The following is a 23,210-nucleotide window of genomic DNA, read 5'->3' as shown; positions in this document are numbered from 1 at the left end:
TGAAGGTCAAAGAAGACGGGAACGGCAAAGGATGAGATGGTTAGACAGTGTCATAGATGCAATGAACATGAAGTTGAGGAAACTTCAGAGGACGGCAGAAGACCGGAAGGCCTGGCGTGATCTGGTCCATGGGGTTGCGAAGAGTCGGACTTGACTGTGCGACTGAACAACAACAAGCACTTGTATAGCGCTTTCATTGCTCAAAGCACTTTGCATATATTAATACAGTTATCACTGTGGTTCTGAGGGGCAGGAGCACTGCTTTGTATGCACTTGCTGCCCCAACACTGTTCCCAGTTCCTTTTGCTGCCTCTTGATACTGTGGTGTCTTAGAGAATTTATGGGGGTTACAAAGTCGAAGAGGAGTGTGTTAATTTCAAACTGTTAAAGTGTTTCACAAGTCACAAGCAAGACCTTGAATTCTCTCAAAAGACACTATAGATACTGGTGCGTTTCCAGAGTTGACAATATCCTGTCTGTCTCAGCAAGATTTTGTTAAACCTTATGAGTCGCCACCTGCAGTGTTTTTATCTCTTGTTTCCCATCTGAACCTCAACAAAATGCACTGCAATGTGATTCTGTACCAAAACTTGAAATGAGCAAAGATTATTTTTGTCAGCAGTTAGGCTTCGTCAGTCCCATTTACCCATCTAATAATGATTGTTCTGCGGTCCTTCCAGAGTGTGATCATGGTTGTCTTCAGTGAAGACAAAAACCGAGATGAACAGCTGAAGCACTGGAAATACTGGCATTCCCGGCAACACACAGCTAAGCAGAGGGTTCTTGACATTGGTGAGTATGTAAAAGAGCGCAGTAGTGACCATACATGATTTTGGGTGCTTTGTGATCCATGGCAGAGGAACAAGGAAGGGCACTTCCTGAAGTGGACCGTGCTCTGAAGCAGGGGTAGCAAACCAATTTTTTTTAAAAAAATTGGTTTGAGTTAAAATATCAAACCTGGGCTCTTTTTGTAGAAAAAGCCCAGCAGGAACTCATTAGCATAATAGGCCACACCCAACAGCAAAACTCATTAGCATATTAGGCCACACCCCTGACATCACAGCTCATTAGCACATTAGGCCGCACCCCCATGTTACCAGAAGTGTGGTCATCCAGCCACACCCACCTTTCCCTTCTTATTCTGTTTACCTTGTTTGTGGTCAAACCCAGGGCTTTTTTTGTAGCAGGGACTCCTTTGCATGTTAGGCCACACACCCCTAATGTAGCCAATCCTAATGAGTTCCTGCTGTTGGATGTGGCCTATTATGCTAATGAGTTCCTGCTGGGCGTGGCTAACTCAGGAACCAGCCGGAACTCCGTTCCTGTGCGTTCCTGCCCAAAAATAGCCCTGAAATGAACTATAGAGCAAATATCCGCACCAGTTTAAAAATCCACCTTATTCTGACTTTCATAAGCTGAACATATAAACATGTATCTATAAATGATTGCAAATTCAGCAAACAAGTGACAAGCTTAGTTGTATTCTGTATGTCCAACAGTGCCATGCTAAAGCAGACTTGCATCCTTTAAGCTCACTGACTTCAGGGGACTTCTAACTCTGCCTAGGATGGCAGTGCAACTGTGCTACAAAGCCAAGGTCATAGTCCATAGGCACAGGATGCAGCAACTTTAATGAAGCTAAGCAGGTTGGAGTCTGGCCAGACAGTGCCTGCATGGAAAATTCCTTGGAAACCCCATGTAGGATTCTTTCAGTCGAATAAAAGGAGAAAGCTGGGCTATAAATGAAATCAATAACAAAACAAACTGAGTGTCTATGAGTAATACCGTTAATGTTGTAGTATAGGTTATTGTTGAGTTTTGTTCTGAACTTTTGAACATGTCTAGGGAAATGCTGATCGCCACTTTGGGATCAGGAAGCAATTTTCTCCAGGCCAGGGATCCTGGAGGACTTTTTTTTGCCACCTTCTGGGTATGGACCAGGGGTCACTGGGTGTGTGGAGGGGGGAGGTGTTTGTGAATTTCCTGCATTATGCAGGGGGTTAGACTAGATGACCCTGGAGGTCCCTTCCAACTCTATGATTCTACATACAGAATCTTTCTTCCCAATACACACTTCCCTCGATCCTTCAGAGGAAGCCTCTGTGATTAAACTAGTGTAAAATCAGTATAAACAAGAGGCGGGACCCACAATACTCACGGGGGGGGTATTCCCCACAGCTCCCGGCATGCAGAAGCAGGAGACGCAGCAGCAGGTGAGCCCAGCCTCCCCTTCCCCCCCAGTGGTGGCGGCGAGGCCGGCCCACCAAGCTTTCTCATTCCCCCCTCCCCAGCAGCAGCGAGGCCGGCCTGCCAAGCTTTCTCCCTCCCCATTGGCGGCGGCAGCAAGGCTGGCCTGCCAAGCCTTCTCCCGCCCCCTGTCCCCTGTTGCAGTGGCGGTGGCGTAGCCTTCTCAGAACGCTCCTTTACTTTTGGGGGGATTTAAGTATCCCCCCCCCATAGTTTTTTTTTTCAGTTTTTAGATTTTTCTGCACATCTGGGGATTGCCCCAAATGTGCAGGAAAATCTCCCTGCCCCCCAGATGCCCCCGATGTGCGGATTTAGATATCCGCACGTGGGGGGCGCCTTGGCTATTAGATATATAGATGAGTAGCCTAGAGGCATCCTGATTTCGTAAACTGGATTTTTGTTTCTCTGAGTCATCCTTTTCCACATGTACATTATTGTATTTTCTGAAATGTGTGTGTGGGGGGGTACCTTCCTTAGCTAGTCTTGCTTCGTGTTCCTGTAATAGCCCTTAGACAGGTCTCCTGTGAAAAGCCGCTTTCTCCTGTTTGAAAAGTCCTCCGATCTCTGTGCCCTGCAGTGCTTCAGACATTCCTGGTGCATTGTTTCACTTGTCCAGGCAGCATCCCAGCTCTTCGAACCAGACAAGTGGATGAATGCCTTTTGTATGTCAGTCAGATTTCCGTCATGTAAATGTGATTGAAATTATTAATCATCTCTTGATTACAGTTAGTGTGTTGGGTTTGCAAAAAAGAAAGAAAGAAAGAGGCAGATAGCCAGGGAATGGGAGAGGCATTTTTCCATGTGTCAGCACAGAATAAGCACCTTTCTGCTCACATGCATGAGGTTTCTTTTTCTATTGATAACACACTAGTGCAATTCTTAGACGTGTTATTTAATGTCCTGTTGGCTAAGAGACTAATTACGAGTGGGGGACCCATGAGAACATGTGGGGGATCCATGAGGCCATGTGGGAGACAGCCAGCTTGGCGTAGTGGTTAAGAGCATCCTCCTCCGCATGAAGCCAGCTGGGTGACCTTGGGTCAGTCACAGCTCTCTCAGAGCTCTCTCAGCCCCACCTACCTCACAACAGGGTGTCTGTTGTGGGGAGAGGAAGGGAAGGCGATTGTAAGCTGCTCTGAGACTCCTTCAGGTAGTGAACAGTGGGGTATAAAACCAACTCTTCTTTTTCTCCTCCTCCTCCTCCTTTCCCAGTACCGTCTCTACTTATGTTTTTGTTTTTTTCCTCCTCCAGCAGCACCGGCAGCCACTTTCCCCCCACTTACCTGTTCTCTCTCCTGTATGTCCAGTTTGGTGTAGTGGTTAAGTGCGCGGGCTCTAATCTGGGAGAACCGGGTTTGATTCCCCATGCCTCCACTTGCACCTACTGGATGACCTTGGGCAAGCCATAGTTCTGACAAGAGCTGTCCTTGAAAGGGCAGTTCTCGAAAGAGCTCTCTCAGCCCCACCTACCTCACAGGGTGTCTGTTGTGGGGAGGGGAAGGGAAAGGAGTTTGTAAGCCGCTCTGAGACTCCCAGTGAAGGGCGGGGTATAAATCCAATCTCTTCTTCTTCTCTTCTTTTTCTGTCTTCAGCTTCCCTTTCCCCGGCAGCCCCATTCCTTTCCTTCTTGCCCCCTACTGTCTCTCCCCATGGCACAGACTGGAAGAGTCTCTGGAAGCATGTCTTAGGCTTGTAGAGAAATCCCTCTTGTCTGTTCCTTCACCACTCTGTGAATTTGATCCACATTCCAGGGCCGGTGCAGACTTAGATATAATGATTTATTTCCCCCCGGAGTTTATTTTGAGTGCGATTTATTTTTTTTAGGGAAAAATTGCCTTGGTGGCTTGTAGTACTTGTATTATTGCACAGGGAGCTGGAATCCATATGAATCCAGTTCTGTGAACAACTTATCTGAGAAGAAAAGCCGGAAGCATAGTGTAAGCATAAAGCTGTCAGTCTCTGAACCAGAGTGTCAGAGGACCCACGCACTCCTTCCATCCCCCACTCATATGAATTCCCCCGTTCCCTTCTCCGGTAGGGTTGCCAAATGACCCCGGGGGGCGGGGAATCCCCCGCTTCGGAGCCCCGAGTTCCACCCCGGCGGAATCGGGGCCCGGGGGGAACCCCACCCCCGAAGCCTCGTCACCAGTTGCTGATGTTTGGGGCGTGGCTGAGCTCGTCGGGGGGGGAAACCATATGTTCCCCCCCGACGAGCTCGGCCACGCCCCCAACGTCAGCAATGTCTGACGTCACTTCTGGTGACGTTGTGGCGGTGCGCACGTGCGCACACAGCCGGCTCCCAACCAGGACGGAGCCTCCCCCGCCGGTAAGGTTTCAGGATTTGGCAACCCTATTCTCCGGTTACTGATAACCTCGGTGCGCTGGCACTAATCACAGCTAACATTAGCCATGGTTAGCTTTTAAATCTGGGTTAGAAATGGTTGTTCAAACCTTAGTTAAAGCTAACCAGAATTAGCAACTATGATCAGTGTCAGTAATTTTGATAACTTTTCAGTGTTTGCTATTTTCCATGTAATAATTTCCTGTACTGAAAACTAACCCCCTCCCAATAAAATAATCAATAAAATGTTGGCTGGTTTAATACAGTGAATGAAATGCGTGGTTAACTACGACAAAGGGTAGAAATGGCAAATAATATCAGTAATAGTGAAGATCAGTGGCGTGTAACATGAACACATGCTTGGGTGAAAAGGCAAACGTCCATTTTACAGTGCCATCCAAAGCAGAATTACACCTTAATATACGCTGAAGTCAGTAGGCTTAGTAGAATGCAGCTCTTTTTAGGACTGAATTGTTGCTCAACTTAGTCATGTGAGTTTTAGCTGATTAATTGTTTAATAAAATCTGCATATATTTGTATATGAGAAAAGTTTTTTTTTTAAGCGTGCTCCCTCCATGTTCAGTTGATTCACAAATCCTTTTCCAAGCATTCCCTGCTCTGTTTCACACAGCTTTGGAATGCTCCTGTTAAAAAAAAACAAACACTTTTCACCTGCAATTTTCATAAGCATTATTAAAAACATGCAAATACTTTAGAAATCTGCTGACCAGTTAATCAGGTTTACCTGCTTAGTCAATCAAACTGTGTTTTTTATCCCATTAATGTAACCAGTGGATCAAGTACATGCTGCTGCCTTATTTTTATCAAAAGCATCAGTGGTCTTTCTCTCTCTCTCTCTCTGTTTCTTACAGCTGATTACAAAGAGAGCTTCAACACAATTGGGCACATTGAAGAAATTGCCTATAATGCAGTGTCTTTTACCTGGGATGTCAACGAAGAAGCAAAGGTAAGGCATTAACTCGCAATAGATTTGTTAAACACACATTTTGTGCTGCAGTACTCAGAGCTGGTTTGGAAAAATGGTTGAACTGCTAATGCTATTTATATTCCAAAAGAAATACAAAGTGGTGAATGCTTTAAGTCAACGGTCTTGATTAAAAGCTGAGAGGCACGTGACTGAGAAATTTCACTAAAATTCAAGTGGCTTCTGAACTGAGAATGTTGCCTTTTCTGTCGTACAGACAATTTCTTTGCCCAGTATGTACACAAGTAACTTGATGCTGTTCAATAAATAAATCCTGAGGACATCTTTTGGGGGGAGGGGTTTATCTGGGGTTCTGTTTTGTGTTTAATCGTGACGTTCTTAATTGCGATTTGTGCCTTGAGCCACAAGGAAAAGCAGGATATAAATGTTTAATAATAAATAAATAAATGTGTGACAAGCATCAGTATATATACTCTTGGTGGAAGAAAACACTTGTGTTGCATTTGGATTATATGCATAAGAACATAAGAAGAGCCCTGCTGGATCAGACCGGTGGTCCATCTAGTCCAGCATTTTGTCTCACACCGTGGCCAACCAGTTCCTCTGGATGGCCAACAACAGGGCAAAGAGGCCAAGGCCTTTGCCAATGCTGCCTCCTGACTCTGGGATTCAGAGGATTAGTGCCTCTGAATGTGGAAGTTCACCCAACTAGATGTGACAGCATCCGCAGGTCCAATGGGTGTAGGGTTGTCAGATCTTACTTCCTTGCCGGTGGGGAGTGGGAGGGAGCTCTCTGGGAGTGTGGGGCGGGGAGACATCACACTGCAACACTCTGGTGTTTCAGGCAAAACTCTATGGTTTCAATAGAGTTTTGCCCCAAACACCAGATCGTCGCTGCACGACATCCCAGGCGTGATGACGTCACTTCTGCTTGATGCGATCACATTGGGGTTGTTGTACTGGTTCATTGTTGGGGGTGAGGCTTCCCCCCACCAGCCAGCTGGACAGCAGAGAGTTGTTGTTGTTCAGTTGCACAGTCGAGTCCGACTCTTCGTGACCCCATGGACCAGCTCCCGCCAGGCACCCTGGGACACCCTGGGACAGCAGAGAGTGGGGGACCATGAAATCGGGGGATCCCCTGCTCCCACCTGGGGGTTGGCAACCCTAAACCCGTGGACCCCCCTCCCTGCGGTTGTTGCAGTGCTTTAAAAGGCATGGGGGGGGGAAACAAGAGCACCTCTACTGGCCACACTAAAGGCCCAATTAGAACTGGGCCCTTGCAGGATTTTAAATAGTTTTAAAATGGTGGCAGTGTTCATGGGTCGGACCCGCGGATGCTGTCCTGTCTAGTTTGGCCCCGGTATGATCTCTATGCAAGGAACAGTAGTAACATTTGAAATCGTCTTTAATTGAACAGTTGATGATAGGGGACCGTAGTGGTGTTTGGCAACGCTGCTGCAAGTCCAAAGGAGTTCTGGGCTAGAGTGTGGGAGTGGGGCTACAGAGAGCCATCTCTCTGTGTGGGTTAGAGACCCATCTGTTATAGTAAGGTTTTAAGTTGCTGTCACATTTTTAGTGGTAGCTTGAATTCACTTATTGTCTCTGGAGAGTTGAAGAATCTGATTCCACCAGACTATTTATTTATTTATTTGCAACACTTTTAGCCTCTCTTTCTTCAAAAAGAGCATAAGGTTGGTTGCAATGTATTTTAAACCGTAATAAAAACAGAGGTGAAAATTATATCACTGGGGTGTTTCTAACCATGGTACTGAAGACATGTGGCCTAGGAAACTGGAGGAGACTGTAAGCAAATGCACAGGGAAGCAAGAACCCGAGGCAAGCTTTCTCTTTCGATTGCTTATCAGGAGGCAATGTTGTGTAGTCGTTTGAGTGTCAAGACGAGGATCTGGGAGACCCAGGTTCAGATCCCCACACTGCCGTGAAGCTCACCGGGTGACCTTGGGAGGCTTGGGCCGAGGGGAAGATTCTAAAGAGACCGTTAGAGTCTGTTAGGGAATGAAGTCTGGGAGAGTCAGTTAAGGTGGTTGCTGGCTGATGATGGATGGCTGCTGGAGACTCTCTGAGAGAAAAGGGGAGAAGCCCCTCCGTCCTTTGCCTCCCTGCGGCTGGGTCCAGTGAGGGACGGGCCGAGCTGGGAGAGGAGGAAAATCCTGAGTGAGTGAGGCAGGCTAGGGCCTGGTAGTCGAACCAAAGTCAGGCATCTGCGTTAAGTTTATTTTCTGTTGGCTTTTCCACCTGTTACCCGGTTGAAGCACCTTGCCCCAATCTTTCTCCTAATAAACCCTGTGCTGTTTAATTTATTTTGGTGTCTGCCTGGGTCATTCACGCCCGTATTGCTCGGTCAACAAGGGCTTGGGAAGACACCCTGGGACTCCCGAGGGACCCGAAAGTCCAGGGTGGCGGCGGCGAAAACCAAAGACCCCTCTGGGGTCATTCTCTCTCAGCTTAACCTACATCGGAAGGCTGTTGTAAGAATAAAATAGGGAATGGAGAACCATGGACTGCACCAGGAGCTTCTTGGAGGAAGTGTAGGGGGGAAATGTACCAGAGTGATAGATCTGTGCTTGTTGTTCTGCTTAGTGGTGGAAAGGGCCATCAAGTCAAGGAGGGGTTTCAAGGCAAGAGATAAACAGAGGTGGTTTGCCATTGCCTGCCTCTGTGGAGCACCCCTGGACTTCCTTGGTGGACTCCCATCCAAGCACTAACCAGGGCCGACCCTGCTCACATTCCAGGATCTGATGAGATCAGGCTAGCCAGGGTGATCCAGGTCAGGACATAGCAGCAAATTTTCCCCAGGAGTTGGGAATGGGTGGAGCAGGGCATTATCCGCAAAGATTGTGGTTTGGCTGTTCTTCCGCATTACATCCAGCATTGAGTAAGTGGTGTGCGATTCACAAAGGTGTAAATCTTTAATTAATGATCTTCGCATTGCTTCGGCTCCTTTTATCCAAGATCTCAAATGGTTTGCCGTAATTATTATGACAAATATGAACCTTGCCTGAATCCTCATAATGAAGGGTGACTTGGGGCTGCAGCCTGCTGCTATGTTTCTGTAGATCAGGTTGGAGCCAGAGGAGAAAGCCACCCTCTGAGTAATGATATGAACCTCTTAAGAGGGTCACCATTCTAAATGTGACATGATAGGGGCAGGGTATTCTTTTACCTGGGATTTCCTGGCTCAGGAGAGAAGACAGTCCATTATGATACTTGGACGAAGGAGGACTACTTTAATGCTGCAAGGAAGGAAGTCCATTTGTAGAAGAGTTAAAAAAGGCTTTCGTCAATAGCTGGAGTGATTTGGGGCTCTTACTGTTTGCTGATGAAAGACCACATCCTGGTGGGGCTTAGTAAGACAAATCCCCTCATTGTGCAGCCAGCCGTTGGCCTGAGGATGAATTTCATCAAAAGATGTTAAGGAGGGAAGAGTTACCAGTGCAGTGTGTGCGTGGCACCCAAACATTTAAGTCTGTTTTTAAGAAAACCCTTTAAACAGTCAAACGATACATACTTTCAATGATTCATTCTGATTGCGTTTCAAAAGGCCTAGAATGTTGTTAAAAGGAATGGGAGGGCTGAAATCACAGAAAGGAGGAGGAAGAGTTTTGCTCTGTTTGGAAGCGGCCATATTTTACGGTAGTATAAAGTTTGCAAAACGAAGGTAACTTTCTGTTCCTGTGGATTTTCTTCTACTGACCCACTGTGGCTATTCACTTTATATCCTCTTTGAGTTCTAATGGGTTCTTTTAAAGTAGGCTAAAGGGAAGGTGCTCTGATTCTCAATTTACATTATCCCCCAGAATCTGTGGGGAAGTATAATGCATCCAGTACGGTATTGGATTTCTAGCTTCTAACTAGACTACCTTTATGATTTGCCTTTTTCTGGCCAGAGAACTAGATCAAGATAGCTTGAACAGAGTTACATGAAATAGAGGAACCAAGACTAAATCCTAGTCCCAACTGTTGTAATTAAATCATTTTATACTTTGGACTTCATATGGAAACGTATACTTTCAATGCAGACTCTGGCTTTTGGGGTTCCCTGCTGAGCCTCCAAACTGGGCCCTGAAGTTACATCCCAAAGTCAGGACGTGGCAGTACCCCTGATTGTCCCCACTAATATTTCCCCGTCCTCCAACAGTTCTTCTGAAGAAATCTGTAAGGGTGGAATGAAACATTACAACCCCAACCCCCCCGGAGTGCCATGGAAACAGTGGATTTTCCTCATTCTTTCTTTCCTGACATCCTTATGTTGTGCATTTCCACTCCCTGTATCATTGCTGGGGAGTATCAGGATATGCCTAGTTCTGGCAATGCACTGCAGAAAGTATAGTACAATGAAGTCAGGCCGTGGAGTAGATTTTATTAGATGTTAAGGTTGCAGAGGAGGCAATTGGACATGGGCTGTCATTTTCCACAGCTTCCTCATTTGTATTGTAAAATGTGGTTCCTCCCTAAATATGTGATCCAAAAGTAGGTATAGGGTGGTTCCTCCCTGAATATGTGGCCCAAAAGCCCGTTGTTTTAAAGGGACACAAGATGTACAATGGAATCAACCCCTCCTTTCATTTATTGTCTTTACTGTTTTTGCAACTGGAGTCATAAACAGCAAATCAACCTTTAGTTGCTGTAGATTTTCCGGGATGTGTAGCCGTGGTCTTGGCATTGTAGAACCTGACGTTTCGCCAGTTCTACAATGCCAAGACCACGGCCACACATCCCGGAAAATCTACAGCAATTAATGAACTCTGGCCGTGAAAGCCTTCGACAGCAAATCGACCCCTTCTCTCCCCCCCCCATCTTTTTAGCTTTATCACCCTGCTTTCACATTGTCAGTGTTTGTCTCCTGGACTTCAGTTCAGATCACTTCTCTCTGTAGATACATCCTGGCTGATTCAGTATGTCAGAGGAGACATTGGCTTGGATCCAGCAGTGCACAAGCAGAAGCATAGGCAGACTTAACACAGTTCTGCTTGTGCAAGATCTTGTGCAACACCTACGTAGCACTTTCTTTCTTTCTTTCTTTTTTGGCCACCCAGAGGGGATTTTTTTATTTCATTTTTCTAAAGACTACAAATCTACAACGAAAATGAGGGAAGGGAACAATGTTCCCTCTAAGCTGTGGAGTCCTGTGAGCAAAAATTCTACTCTGTGAATCACTGGCATTAAAGTTGTGAGCCAGCAATTTGGCTACTGCGTAAATTAGTTTCCTCTGGAGCCCTCCTTCCTGAGCTAATACAAAAATGTGTGAGTCAAAGGCTAAAAAACTGTGAGCTGGCTCACACTAACTCAGCTTAGAGGGAACACTGGAAGGGGACTACAATTAGGGATAAAGAAAAGGAAACCCACTACTATCTAAAATCCCAAGAGAGGAGATCCTCAAAATCTCTTAAGTACAAAGTCAGTTCTACCCTCTGGATACAGCCACCGATAGCTGATTGTGTTTGTTTGAAGAAAAAGGATTAAATCTTTGTATTTCTTTCTCCTTTGTCTTATTTCAAATGGGATGCCTTTAAGGATCCTGATGGTGCTGTCCACGATTTTCAAGGTTGTCCCCGTTGTCGCTCTCAGGATAGTATCCCTCACATGTCTTTTTGAGAATCTCATTACTATTTCCCCAGGCAGATTATTCTTTTTTATATATACGGAATATGACCTATAGGCCACATCCATTTCGCTCATCAAGTACTCCGCCATCAAATCTGTCACCGGGGCTAATGCTTTGCTCAGCATTTGCTTCAGATTCTCTCCTTTAGATTCTGGGACACCCTGGAATTGGAGAACCAAGTTTGCCTTCTCCATTTGCAGCTGTAAAAGTTGTTCCTCTGTGGAGACTTGCTTCCTTTCCAATTTTTGTACCTTTTTCTTCACCTTTTGAGTAGTGGCATCCACTTCTTTCACCTTCTCAGCTGTTTGCTCTGTAATTTTAAGGATCTCATTGACTTGTGCTTGCTGGGTGGTGATACATTTAGTCATTGTGGACAACTGTTCCTTGACGCTAGTCATCTGTTCCAGCAGGGGGCGCAGAGATTCTGCCAACATTTTAGCCAGCTCAGTGGTTCCTTCCGGTTTTGGACTCTCCCCTTTCGCTTTTAAAAGTTTTTCCTTCTCCGCCCTCTTCCCTGCCATCTTTTATCGATTACTTTCGCCGCAGTTTCTAAAGTCTCTGAATGTGCGCTCAAACGCTTATACACGCCTTGGTAAGTTTTTGTCAACAGATTTCAATGCTTTCGCTTCTGCTCCCCCCCGTTTTTTTGCTTAAAAGTTCGTGCGCATGGGAGGTGCCCCTCCCCCCGCTCGTTTCACTTCTCGGTCCGTGGGGTGGGGAGCTTTCTTTTTAAATTATCCTAAACACTCTATTCTGACTCACATTCATATTGGTCTTCTGACCTCGTTTAGTCTCTGATTCGACCGCTCGATCCCCAGTGCTTGTCCCGGTCAGCGTCACTAGGTTCCATACGGACACTCGCAGGAGGGACCGTCGGGGTGGAGAGGCGCCTCAATTCCCCAGCATCGCGCTGGTGAAGAGGCGACCTCTCAAAAGCCCCATGGCTAGAAGCCCTTCGCCGGGCCTCTTGGGGGGCAATGAGCCTGCGTACCCCCTCCTTCCCGCTCGTGCGCAGCTCGCATCCCCAGGAGGTCCGAGAGATGCGACTGCTCAGCGTGCCGCCATCCACCGGAAGTCCAACACCTAGCACTTTTCACTCTATATATTATAGGGCCCAGAACCTGTTTGCTCACAACATTATGCAGATGGAAGTGGGAATACAATATGGATCATTTAGCTCAAATGCAGAAAGGCTCTTACACAAGCAGAATTTTGGCATGGGATCCAACCGTATGCATGGTAGAAGTTTTGATAGGCATTCCTAAGCTTAGCTACTTCACTGTTGTTGCTGGATTCAAAATGGACACTGTCAGGGTTTTTCCTGTTTGGAACCAATGTACAAGTCAGAACAGAGTTCTATTGATATGGAAACACATACAGGAGATAGTCCTTAGAGTGTCTTGTGATCTGCAAGCTTGCTTACAGGATGCAGTATGTAAAGTGAGAGATCAGTGTAGTAAGCCTATTGGGCCTCATTTAGAAAGATTTAAATACAATAAATATGAAATAATACCAGTATTCCAAGGATTGCAGGCAGTGGATCAAATGGAAGCAAGAAGGTGACTGTAGCTAGAAGCTTTTTGAACATCTCAGACTACATTGTAAGGGTATAATGGTGAAGAGCAAAAGCTACCTGATTTTCACTGTAAAACATAATATTCTGGGAAGGTGGTGGACCTGTTATATTACCACTGCAGCACCGTTTGTGCAGCCCCTCTGAATTCTGCATGCCAGTCGTAGACATATGATGAGCTCCTGGACTTGAATCTTACTCTTCTATGGCAGACCAACACGGTTTCCCACCTGAAATTACACATATGATATTGACGTAGATTTTAACACATCTGATGTGAGAGGTGTTTGCTTGAAAATCAGATGTGTTAAAATTTACTAAAATTTTCTAAAAAAATCCCACCTCCTGTCCCAGCCCAGAGAGAGGGTAGACACATACCTAGGTCATGTCAGGCTCTGGAGATGCTCAAAGTGCATCAGAAGGTGCAGCACGACCGCAGGGACTGTCCCTGGTGGCCTTTCCATCTCCTTGCTTGGGGAAGGAGAGGAGCTTGCCACACTTACTAGGATATAATGAGTGAATATGTAGACCTCTGTTTTTGACCCCATCATTCATGGTATGTGGTACAGTATTTTCTACAGTATAAAAAATAGAAGTTCTATGAGGATTTGGTAGATTCTATGAGGATTTGGTAGATTCAGCAGGGAACGTTTCTTCTGTTCCAGCCCATTCCTTTATAGTTAAATGTCCTTAAGGAGTAGATTCTGCAACTTGTGGACTGCAACTTCGACAATAAAGCAAGGAGGAACAAGGAGACAGGCTGCTATCATACCCTATCAAGGTGGAAAGAGCAGCTGTTCTGCACGAGGAGTTCTTAACTGCAAGTGACTAGTTTGCTGCTAAAACTAGTTCCAGAGGAAAGCCATGGCTTAGTAACAAAACACTTATGTCGTGTGTTAACAGGGCTCGGGTGTGCCATGTGGTATCTCCAGTAAAATGTGGCAGGATTGGGAAAGGCCTCTGTCAGATATTTCTGTCATATTCTTTCGGAGGGAAATTAAGAGGATAATATTATTTCTGTGGACTGGTTGTATTATTGGAAAAACCCTTCTTTCTTTTGTTGCTAGCTTTTCACCAACCACCTCTTAGATTTGACTCTGCAAGATACACTGTTCCAGTTAGTCCAATAAGCAGCATAAAGTGGCAGACCAGGGCCCAATCTGTATCTGCTGTGTAACGTTGTTTCTTTCAGCTGTGGCGCCAGCTTCCATTGCCTCCCATTTGACAGACAGACAGACAGACAGACAGACAGACAGACAGACATTTATTGTATGTAGCCATTTGGCTCAGTATAAAAGCATCATGTTTAGTGAGAGCGCATGAGAGGGGGGGAGGAGCGCTGGCAGGGCGCTGTGCTGCACTGTGGGGAGGGGAACAGCACCCGTGACCCTCCTGCAGAAAGTAAAGGGGAGGGAGGTGACCTTGTGGAGGGGGAGACCGGGAGGGGGCAGGAAAGACTGAACAAACTGGGTAAAAAACACAAAACAGGCAGGGCGTTCTGGGGACTGCCCCAGGAAATAACAAATGGTTCAGGGGTGGGTGTGCTTCCAACACCCCCCCCCCCCCCAAAAAGAATAAAGAAAAAATAACCCCCCCCCCCCCCCATAATATGATTACAGAAAAATGTTCCCTGGCTGCTTTTAAATGCAGACGGATTGATTTTCAGCTAACTTGTTTCCTTTGTGACAATTTATGTTTCTCATTAGAAAAGGTGGGGGGGGGGGAATTCGGCTGCAGTTGCCTGCTTATCACTCACAGCAGCTCGGAGGGCGGGGAGGAGCTACTAAATCATCTTAAAACCAAATCCACATAACGCGGTGAGATGCCGTAGTGACTTTGGAGTCGCCACTAAATGGCAGTAAAATGATCCACAGAAACAATGATGCTGAGATGAAGCAATACGAGAGCAAATGCAGAATGAGATGCAGGCAGAAATTTGTTAGATGATGTGGGGTCGATGGCACAACAGCAGAAAAGTCCAATGCAGATTGGACCCAGGTTAGGTTGACAAGGGTTGCCATGGTGCGGAGACAAAACACTATGAGAGCTAGAACCATGTTGCCACTTGCAAAAGTTGACGTGTTCAAGCACAGGCTCTTTGGCTGCTCACAGCATAATTTGCGTCCCAAGGCAGTTGCTATTGTGGTCTTTTGTTGGTTTGACAAGGCAGTCTGATCCAGGTGGATAAACCAGAGGAGCTTAAGCCTATCAGTCATTCAGCCCATTGGTAAATTTTATGTTATATCAGAAGTGCAAAAAACACAAAGGAGAATGAGAAGGCCTTTCTGAAGACTAGCCTGTCCACAAGGTTGACCATGGGCAATCCCTTATGGCAGCTCTCTCTGCGAGGGGCAGTGCTTCTTTGGATGCAGCACATGGAAGAGACTTCACCTTCCCACTGGGGCTCCAGTCAGTGCTCCCGCTAAGCTGTGGAGTCTTGTGAGCAAAAATTATACCTTGTGAGCTACTGACATTAAAGTTGGGCAAGCAATTTGACTACTGCATAGATTAGTTTGCTCTGGGGCCATCCTTCCTGAGCTAAGACAAAAAACTGTGAGGTAGCGCACACTAACTCAGCTTAGAGGGAACGGGTGCTTCGCTGCAAGAGGTGCATTGTGAAGGAGAGACAAAAGACATGAATATATGAGCGGGGAGAGAGAGATGTAAAAGAAACTGGCGAGGCAGATGGAGGGGGAAACAGGAAGTTGCAAACAGGAAGCTGTCAGGTGCTCAGGACTGTGGGTGCATGAGGGCATTAAACGACCATCAGGAAGGCTAATGACTGGCTCAGGGACAGTGGCTCAGATTTATTTATTTAGGTAATTTATCGTCCTGCTTTCCCCTTTGCAACAAGCAGTTTACCACAATACCTGATTTAAACAAACAACAATGTAAACCAGTAAAATACAGTTAATAGCCGGGGGGGGGGGGACACCACATCACAGCTTGAGCAGCTTCTGAATCTAGTAGCCGGCTTGATCAGTGGCCACAGGTTGTGAGCCGTGGGTTAGTAGTACCCAAAAGGCAACACCTCTGGCCTTTATATCTGCAAATAAGAAGGTGATTGAAGCACAGCTGAGACGTCGTGCGGCTGGCGCACACTGTATGTCCCCCTGGTAATTCCTCTCCCTCATTAACAAATTACCCACAGTGATGAGGCAGCGGAGCTGGAAGTCCTTATAGGAGCCAATAGCATTGGATTGGCTGAGATAGTGAACTCACGCTAAAGAGGAATGCAGAAGAGCTGATGGGGGGGGGGACATATCCTTTATGAGAATGGATCGGACCTTCAGTTGCCAAGTGATAAGATTATAGTTACTCTCTTTTTAGGTTTCTTTTGAAATGTTGTGTGAGGACAGAAGAAGAAGAGAAGAGTTTGGATTTATACCCCGCCCTTCACTACCCAAAGGAGTCTCAGAGCGGCTTACAAACTCCTTTTCCCTTCCCCTCCCCACAACAGACACCCTGTGGGGTAGGTGGGGCTGAGAGAGCTCTTGACAGAAACTGCTCTTTTTCAAGAACAGCTCTTATCAGAGCTACGGCTTGCCCAAGGCCATCCAGCCAGGTGCAAGTGGAGGAGTGGGGAATCAAACCCGGTTCTCCCAGATTAGAGTCCGCGCACTTAACCACTACACCAAAAGTGGCAGGTTGTGATCTCTCTGTGTATCGGAGCCATTTTAAGGCGCTTGTGTGGCCAGAACTTGATAGCTTCACTCCTGTCTCCCTCTCAGCTTCTCATCTGAATCCTCTGGTATGTTGCAAAAATAAGAGAGTGGCGCTGGGATTCACAGCAAGGAACCAATGGGTGATCCATAGAGAATCTTTTGGAATGTTCCACGCCAAGGCAGTAGAATGAGGGAGGGAGGGACACCAGGGCCAAAAGCTCCCGTAACAGGAAATGCCTCGTCATCATATTTGCCCTGCCATATCTTAGGCAGTTTTGCTTCCTTCAGCAGTCTGAGTCCTACTCAGCTTCTTTAAACTCTCCAGCAATTTAAAAAGCTAGGCAACATTTTCTGACCAGTATCCCCTTTGCTCATCTTGACATGCTATTTGGGGCACTCTAGAGCCCAACTGTTGGTGCAATAGCTTTGCATGGGAATGTATGAGAACACAGTCCCCCCCCCCCCATGGTTATCAACGATCTCTGACCCGAGGTGGTTCACTAACAGCACAGGCATTTCGGCAAGAATAAACTTGTTGCTAATAATTTGTGATTGTCAGTAGCAGGCAGGAGGAAAACTCCCATCAATGCGTGCCAGCCAGTTCATCTCTCTGCATTGCGGTGCTGTTTCGAGCACATACGTGCACATGCTGTGGAAACCTTGAAAAGTTGCATGGTGAGCAGTTCCCATGTGCAGATGTCAGCTTGTTTCCTACTAACTTATTCATATTGAAACTCAGAGTCTTGCCAGTGAAGCCTGCTTTACCCTCACGCCAGAGAGCCAGAAGCGCTAGTGACTGACATTGCTAAGGTAGAGTCTTTAAACTGGCATCATTGCTTCTCTACCAAGGCCACCCTCTTTCCCCACAGTTTTGACATTAAAGTGAATTGCATCCTTCTGAAGACCTCTCTTATTGAAATCAAAGCAGAATGCAACAGAGCATTGCCGGAGTTTGGTGTTGCCGTGGAAGGAAACCTTTTCTTAAACCAGAGTTCTCAAACCTTTATGATAATGCAGAAGGGGAGTAAAAACCTGACGGATCATCCAAGCATGTCCTTAGATGCTTCATGCCTATGCCCCCTGTCGCAGACTCACCTAGTCACATAGGTCTTTCCTATCACATTTTTCTCCTTCCACAGTCAAATGGGATAAAACCACAGCAAAGGAGACGTCATGTGGGCAGAGCTGAATGCATGGGCTTCGAGAGTGTGTTAAAGAGAAGTATGTTGGATTTTATAGGTCTGTTTGATGAGAGGTTTGTGCATCGTCATACTTGGGATCCAGCCTTGTGCCAAATGCAAAGTCAACGTCAGTCCCCAAAACTGCATGTAACAAAGGGATGCCACTGAAAGTGCACATGGAAACTGGGGAACGGGGCTAGAATTGGCCTTAGAGGACGCACACCCTTTCTCCCTCCCCTTCCACAAACATGATCCACCCCCTCACCTTGCCCAGACCTAACAACTGCACACTGTCCTCAGCTACCTGGAAGCATTTGAAAAGTGTGCCTGTGTATCTTTCATCAGGGATTCCAGAGAGGGGGCCATGTTAGTCTGCATTAGCAGAACAAAAGAGGAGTCCAGTAGCTCTATGAGAATCAGCATAAGTTTTTGTGAGTCAGAGCTCACCTCGTCCACCCAGAGCAGCTACATTTATTGGACAGTGAGTGCTGAGAGTGACAGATTTCATACTATCTGTCATTTAACAGGCCAAACTGGACAGTCTCTATGCAAAATATGCAGACGTCAGACTTCTAAAATGGAAACTCTTAGGGCACAACTAGACAAGATGGCATCCCCCAGTTGGAGCTGGGTTTGCTGCCACCATTTTAGTGCCTGATGGCTATTTTAAAAAGCTGGGAGGGGCTGATCCTGATCAGGCCCACAGCATGGCAGGATCAAGTACTTTTGTCCTCCCCCCATGTACTTTTTCATCAGTTGAAACAGCTGCAGGAGGGGCAGCCATTTCAGGACTTGAAAAGGTGTGTGGTGGGGTGGACAAGAGTGCCTGTTCCTGCCACACTGTGGCTCTGATTAGGACTGGCCCTTCATGGTTCTTTAAAATCTCCCAGTAAGGCACTAAAATGGTGGCAGGAGTGTTTTAATATCCTTGGGCATCCTGTACTAGGCTTGAAAGTTGACATACTTCTGCAAGAAAGTTTTGAAGGCTGGAATTGACACCCAGGGGTAGAGTTCTCATTTGCCACTTAGCGCTTTTTGGCATTTCTCCTGTGGTTAACATAAGAACATAAGAGAAGCCAATGCTGGATCAGGCCAATGGCCCATCCAGACCAACACTCTTGTCACACAATGGCCAAAAATACCAGGTGCCATCAGGAGGTCCACCAGTGGGGCCAGGACACTAGAAGCCCTCCCACTGATGCCACCCCAAGCACCAAGAATACAGAGCATCACTTGCCCCAGACTGAGAGTTCCTATCTATACCTGTGGTTAATAGCCACTGATGGACCTCTGCTCCATATGTTTATCCAATTCCCCCTTGAAGCCTCCTGTGGCATTGAGTTCCATGTTTTAATCACTCTTTGGGTGAAGAAGTACTTCCTTTTGTCCGTTCTAACCCGACTTCTCAGCAATGTCATTGAGTGCCCATGAGTTCTTGTATTCTGAGAAAGGGAGAAAAGTACTTCTTTCTCTACCTGCTCTGTCCCATGCACAGTCTTGTAAACCTCTATCATGTCACCCCTCAGTCGGAACTGCAAAAGGTCCTGCAGGGCCCTGATCTCCTCCAGGAGCTCATTCCACCAAGATGGGGCCACCACTGAGAAAGCCCTGGCCCTGGTAATAGCCAGCCTAGCCTCCTTAGGGCCAGGGAGGGTCAATCGATTTTGAGACCCCAACCAAAGTGCTCTCTGGGGTATATATGGGGAAAGGTGGTCCCGCATGTATGCTGGTCCCTAGCCATATAGGGCTTTAAAGGTAAGAACCAGCACCTTGAAGCGGATTCAGTATGCTATTGGCAGCCAGTGCAGTTGCCGCAACACAGGCTGGATGTGCTCCCACCTGGGGAGGCCCATCAAAAGCCTGGCTGCAGCATTCTGCACTAGCTGCAGCCTCCGAATCTGCGACATGGGCAGCCCCATGTAGAGAGCATTACAGTAGTCTAGTCTTGAGGTGACCATAGCATGGATCACTGTTGCTAGGTCAGCATGGTTGAGGAAGGGAACCAACTGCCTGATCAGCCGAAGTTGATAGAAGGCCGACTTGGCAGTGGCCGCTACCTGGGCCTCCATGGTCAGGGAGGCATCCAGGAGCACTCCCAGACTCCTAACCTCCGGCGCTGGCACCAATGGCACCCTATCGAAGGTCAGGAGTGGGATCCCCAACCCCGTACCACCCTGACCCAAGCACAGGACCTCCGTCTTCATCGGATTCAGTTTCAACCGGCTCAGCCGGTTGAGTGCCACCACGCTCTTTGCATGGATCATACCTTACATTCTTATAACTATTTCTGTTAATTGAACATATGAAGCTTCCTTATGTTGAAATCAGACCATTGGACTGTGTAACTGAGTATTGTCTACTTTGACTGAATGCAGCTCTCTGGGGTCTCTGGCAGAAAAAGGTGTTTCCCAACACCTGCTACTGGGGATCTTTTAGAGATACCAAGAATTGAACCTGGGACCTTCTGTGTAGGAAGCATACTTTCTGCTACGAAGTTCTAGCCCATCCCTTTTAAATAACATTTCTTAGACAAGTAGTGTTTTTAATAGTGTTATAAAAACTACCAAAACAATGGCAATATTTAGCTAAAAGCACGAGCTCTTCCAATCAGGTGTATCATTGAGGAGTTTGAAATGGAACACTTCTGGAAACTACCATGTATCGCAATGGTTAAACAGGTATAGCCGGCATTCACCACAAATTGAGTTTTTATGTAGTTGCTGGGGCGTGGTGCAGGGTTAAGAAAGCTTCTTAAAGGGAAATGTAAACATTTGCTGGAGACATTGGTACAGAGCTGAAACAAAGGCCTTGCCTTTGTATGGAATTTATAAGGCAGCTGATGTCAAAGAAACCATAAAAGCTGTACTTTGCACAAATGAGTTTTATTTATTTAAACATGTGTGCTGCACTATCCCCAATCATTAAAAGTGGTGACAATGTTTTTTAATGTTTAAAAAAAGAAACAAAAGGGATAAAAATATTAGTACAGGTTGTTTTTTTCTGAAACGAAATTAATAGTGTTGAACCTCTGAATTTCTTTTTGAGCCGTGTAATGACGTACCTCTCTGGAGGAGCGTACATTTCTTTCTGGAAGAGTGTGCTTTTGTTTAAAATACATCCTTCTCTTAACAGAACTGCCTGAAGAGCTGGGAATAGATCATTTCTGTTTGAGCAGAGCTGGTACAATTGTGCTTCCAGTTGTATTACACTGAGAGTGGCTTATACAATATGTCTCAAAGATCCCCAACAGAAGCACATGCTTTAGGCAGTCAAGGTTGTTGAGAGAATCAGAGTTTTTCTACCCAATCTTGCCCAGTTCTTCCCAAGGGCGTAGACTTTCCAATTTTCCGGGGGGGGCTGGGGCTGGGCCAGAGGCATTGCTAAGTCATTAAAAGAACTGGGACCCAATGACATCATAGGGAGGAGCTAGTGACATCACAGGCATGGTCATTATCTATGGAGGTGGACCCATGTGGGATTTAGGGATGGGCTCCCCAGAAATTTAGGGAGGCCTGGGAACCGCCCTAGCAATGTCCCTGGGCTGGGCTAACCCCAGGAACAGTTGCCTTCTTAGAACACTGCTTAGAAACTTAGAAAGCCCCACACACACCCCACACTGGAATAAGAACATAATATCAGGCCATACCACATTGCAATAAAGCCCCTACAACTTTATACAGAAATACTGAGCTTCCCTACCATTTGCCACAACTAGCCCACCACACAAGAAGAAGAAGATAGGATTTACACCCCGCCCTTCATTATCCCTCTCTTTCTTTTCTTGTGTAGCAGTCCTCTCCATCTTCCTTCTTTTGGTCCTCAGGAAGCAGTCACTCTTCAAATCCTTGATCTCCCCTCTCCCCTCCCCCCCATTAAGAAGAAGAAGAAGAAGAGATTGGATTTATACCCCGCCTTTCACTACCCAAAGGTGTCTCAGAGCAGCTTACAAACTCCTTTCCCTTCCCCTCCCCACAACAGACACCCTGTGAGGTGGGTCGGGCTGAGAGAACTCTGACACAAACTGCTCTTTTTCAAGGACAGCTGTGCCAGAGCTTGTGACTGACCCAAGGTCACATCAGCAGGTGCAAGTGGAGGAGTGGGGAATCAAACCCGGTTCTCCCAGATTAGAGTCCTCACACTTAACCACTACACCAAACCACTACACCAAACCACCACACAACCAGGATCAAGATTCCTAAGTGGACCAACAGACAGGCATACACTTGTTTGAGAAACTGAGTATTACATTACAACACCTGGAACATTACAGATCAGTAGAGGCAGCACTGCACAGTGGCCATCAAGATCAAGGGGAGGAGGTATGCAGGGCTGAGAGAGCTCTGACAGAAACTGCTTTTTTTCAAGAACAGCTCTGACAGAACTATGGTTTGCCCAAGGTCATCCAGCAGGTGCAAGTGGAGGAGGGGGGAATCAAACCCGGTTCTCCCAGATTAGAGTCCGTGCATTTAACCACTACACCAAACTGGCTCTCAATAGCAGAGCCCACATGCAGTACATCTAACTCAGAGGTCCTCGACGTGTTCTGGCACCCATCAAGTGTTTTTAGCAAGTGGACCAAGTAGGATTTTTGCCCAGAAGGGCTTCTGATTGACTACTGGAAATCTGATTGGCTATCAATCATTTTATGGCGGGCGTAGACTTTCCAATTTCCCGAGGGGGGGGGCTGGACCAGAGGCATTGCTGTGCTAGGTCCTTAAAAGAACCGAGGCCCAGTGACATCATAGGGAGGAGCCAGTGACATCGCAGGCCATTGTCACTATTTATGGAGGTGGAACAATGTGGGATTTAGGAAGGGGCTCTCCAGAAATTTAGGGTGGCCTGGGAACCCCCCTAGACAAGCCCAACGGCTCAGAAACAAAGCACAGAATGGGCAAAATCCTCTACATAAAACCCTGGAGAACCACTGCCAGCCTGAGTAGACAATGGTGACACTGATGGACTGATGGTAGAGAGACCATGCTTTGTATGCCAAAGGATAAAGGTTTAAACCGAAGAGGTCTAACAGAACAGTGTTGGAAAGGATCTTTCTCTGTCTGAGTCTCTAGAGATCACTTGCATCAGAGCAGACCATGCTGAAGTAGATGGACCAATGGCATGAAGACCAGTGTGAACTGAGGAGACCCATGTTCAGATCTAAATTTTGCATGACGCTTTCTCGGTGATACTGGGACAGTTAGATTTGAGTACAGTAGCAGATTAGAGACCAACAAGAATTTCAGGGAATAAGCTTCCAAGAGTCAAAGGGACCAGGAGGAGGAGGAGGTGCTGAGCTGGCTGGACGAGCACAGCCAGGGCGACCGCCCCCAAACTGGCAAAAAAAAAAGTTTTTAAAAAAAGTTTTAAAAAAACTTCCGCTTTCAAACCGGAAAGAGGGATGGGTTTTGTTTTTGCAAGCATCACAAGCCCCGGGGGAGGCTGAGACTCCCCCGGAAAATTTCGGAGGTAGCCCCCGCCCCTGCGCCCCCCTGAACTCTACGCCTATGGTTCTTCCCCCTTCCCAATGCCCAGCATTGCATTTCCTGTGGCCCAAAGGTGCCTCTTTCCCCTCTTTTGCAGGGGAACAGCTGCTGGGATCCAACAATGTTTGCTTTTAAAATAAATTTGTAATCA

At 46.7% G+C, this 23,210-nt stretch overlaps 1 protein-coding gene across 1 annotated transcript in view; it reads left to right on the top strand.

The window, feature by feature from the left end:
• The window catches only part of GRHL2 (grainyhead like transcription factor 2), a 136,403-nt gene that overhangs the window by 43,969 nt on the left and 69,224 nt on the right, over window positions 1-23,210 (top strand). Inside the window, exons 7-8 of the mRNA XM_015428264.1 lie at window positions 681-792; window positions 5,461-5,555. Coding sequence (XP_015283750.1) covers window positions 681-792; window positions 5,461-5,555 — 207 coding nt within the window. The remainder of the gene's footprint in view (window positions 1-680; window positions 793-5,460; window positions 5,556-23,210) is intronic.

The sequence above is a fragment of the Gekko japonicus genome, unplaced genomic scaffold (assembly GCF_001447785.1).
Source record: "Gekko japonicus isolate JY-2015 unplaced genomic scaffold, Gekko_japonicus_V1.1 scaffold555, whole genome shotgun sequence".
Classification (NCBI taxonomy): domain Eukaryota; kingdom Metazoa; phylum Chordata; class Lepidosauria; order Squamata; family Gekkonidae; genus Gekko; species Gekko japonicus.
Note: the sequence above shows the minus strand (reverse complement) of the source record. Positions and strands in the feature narration are given on the sequence as shown.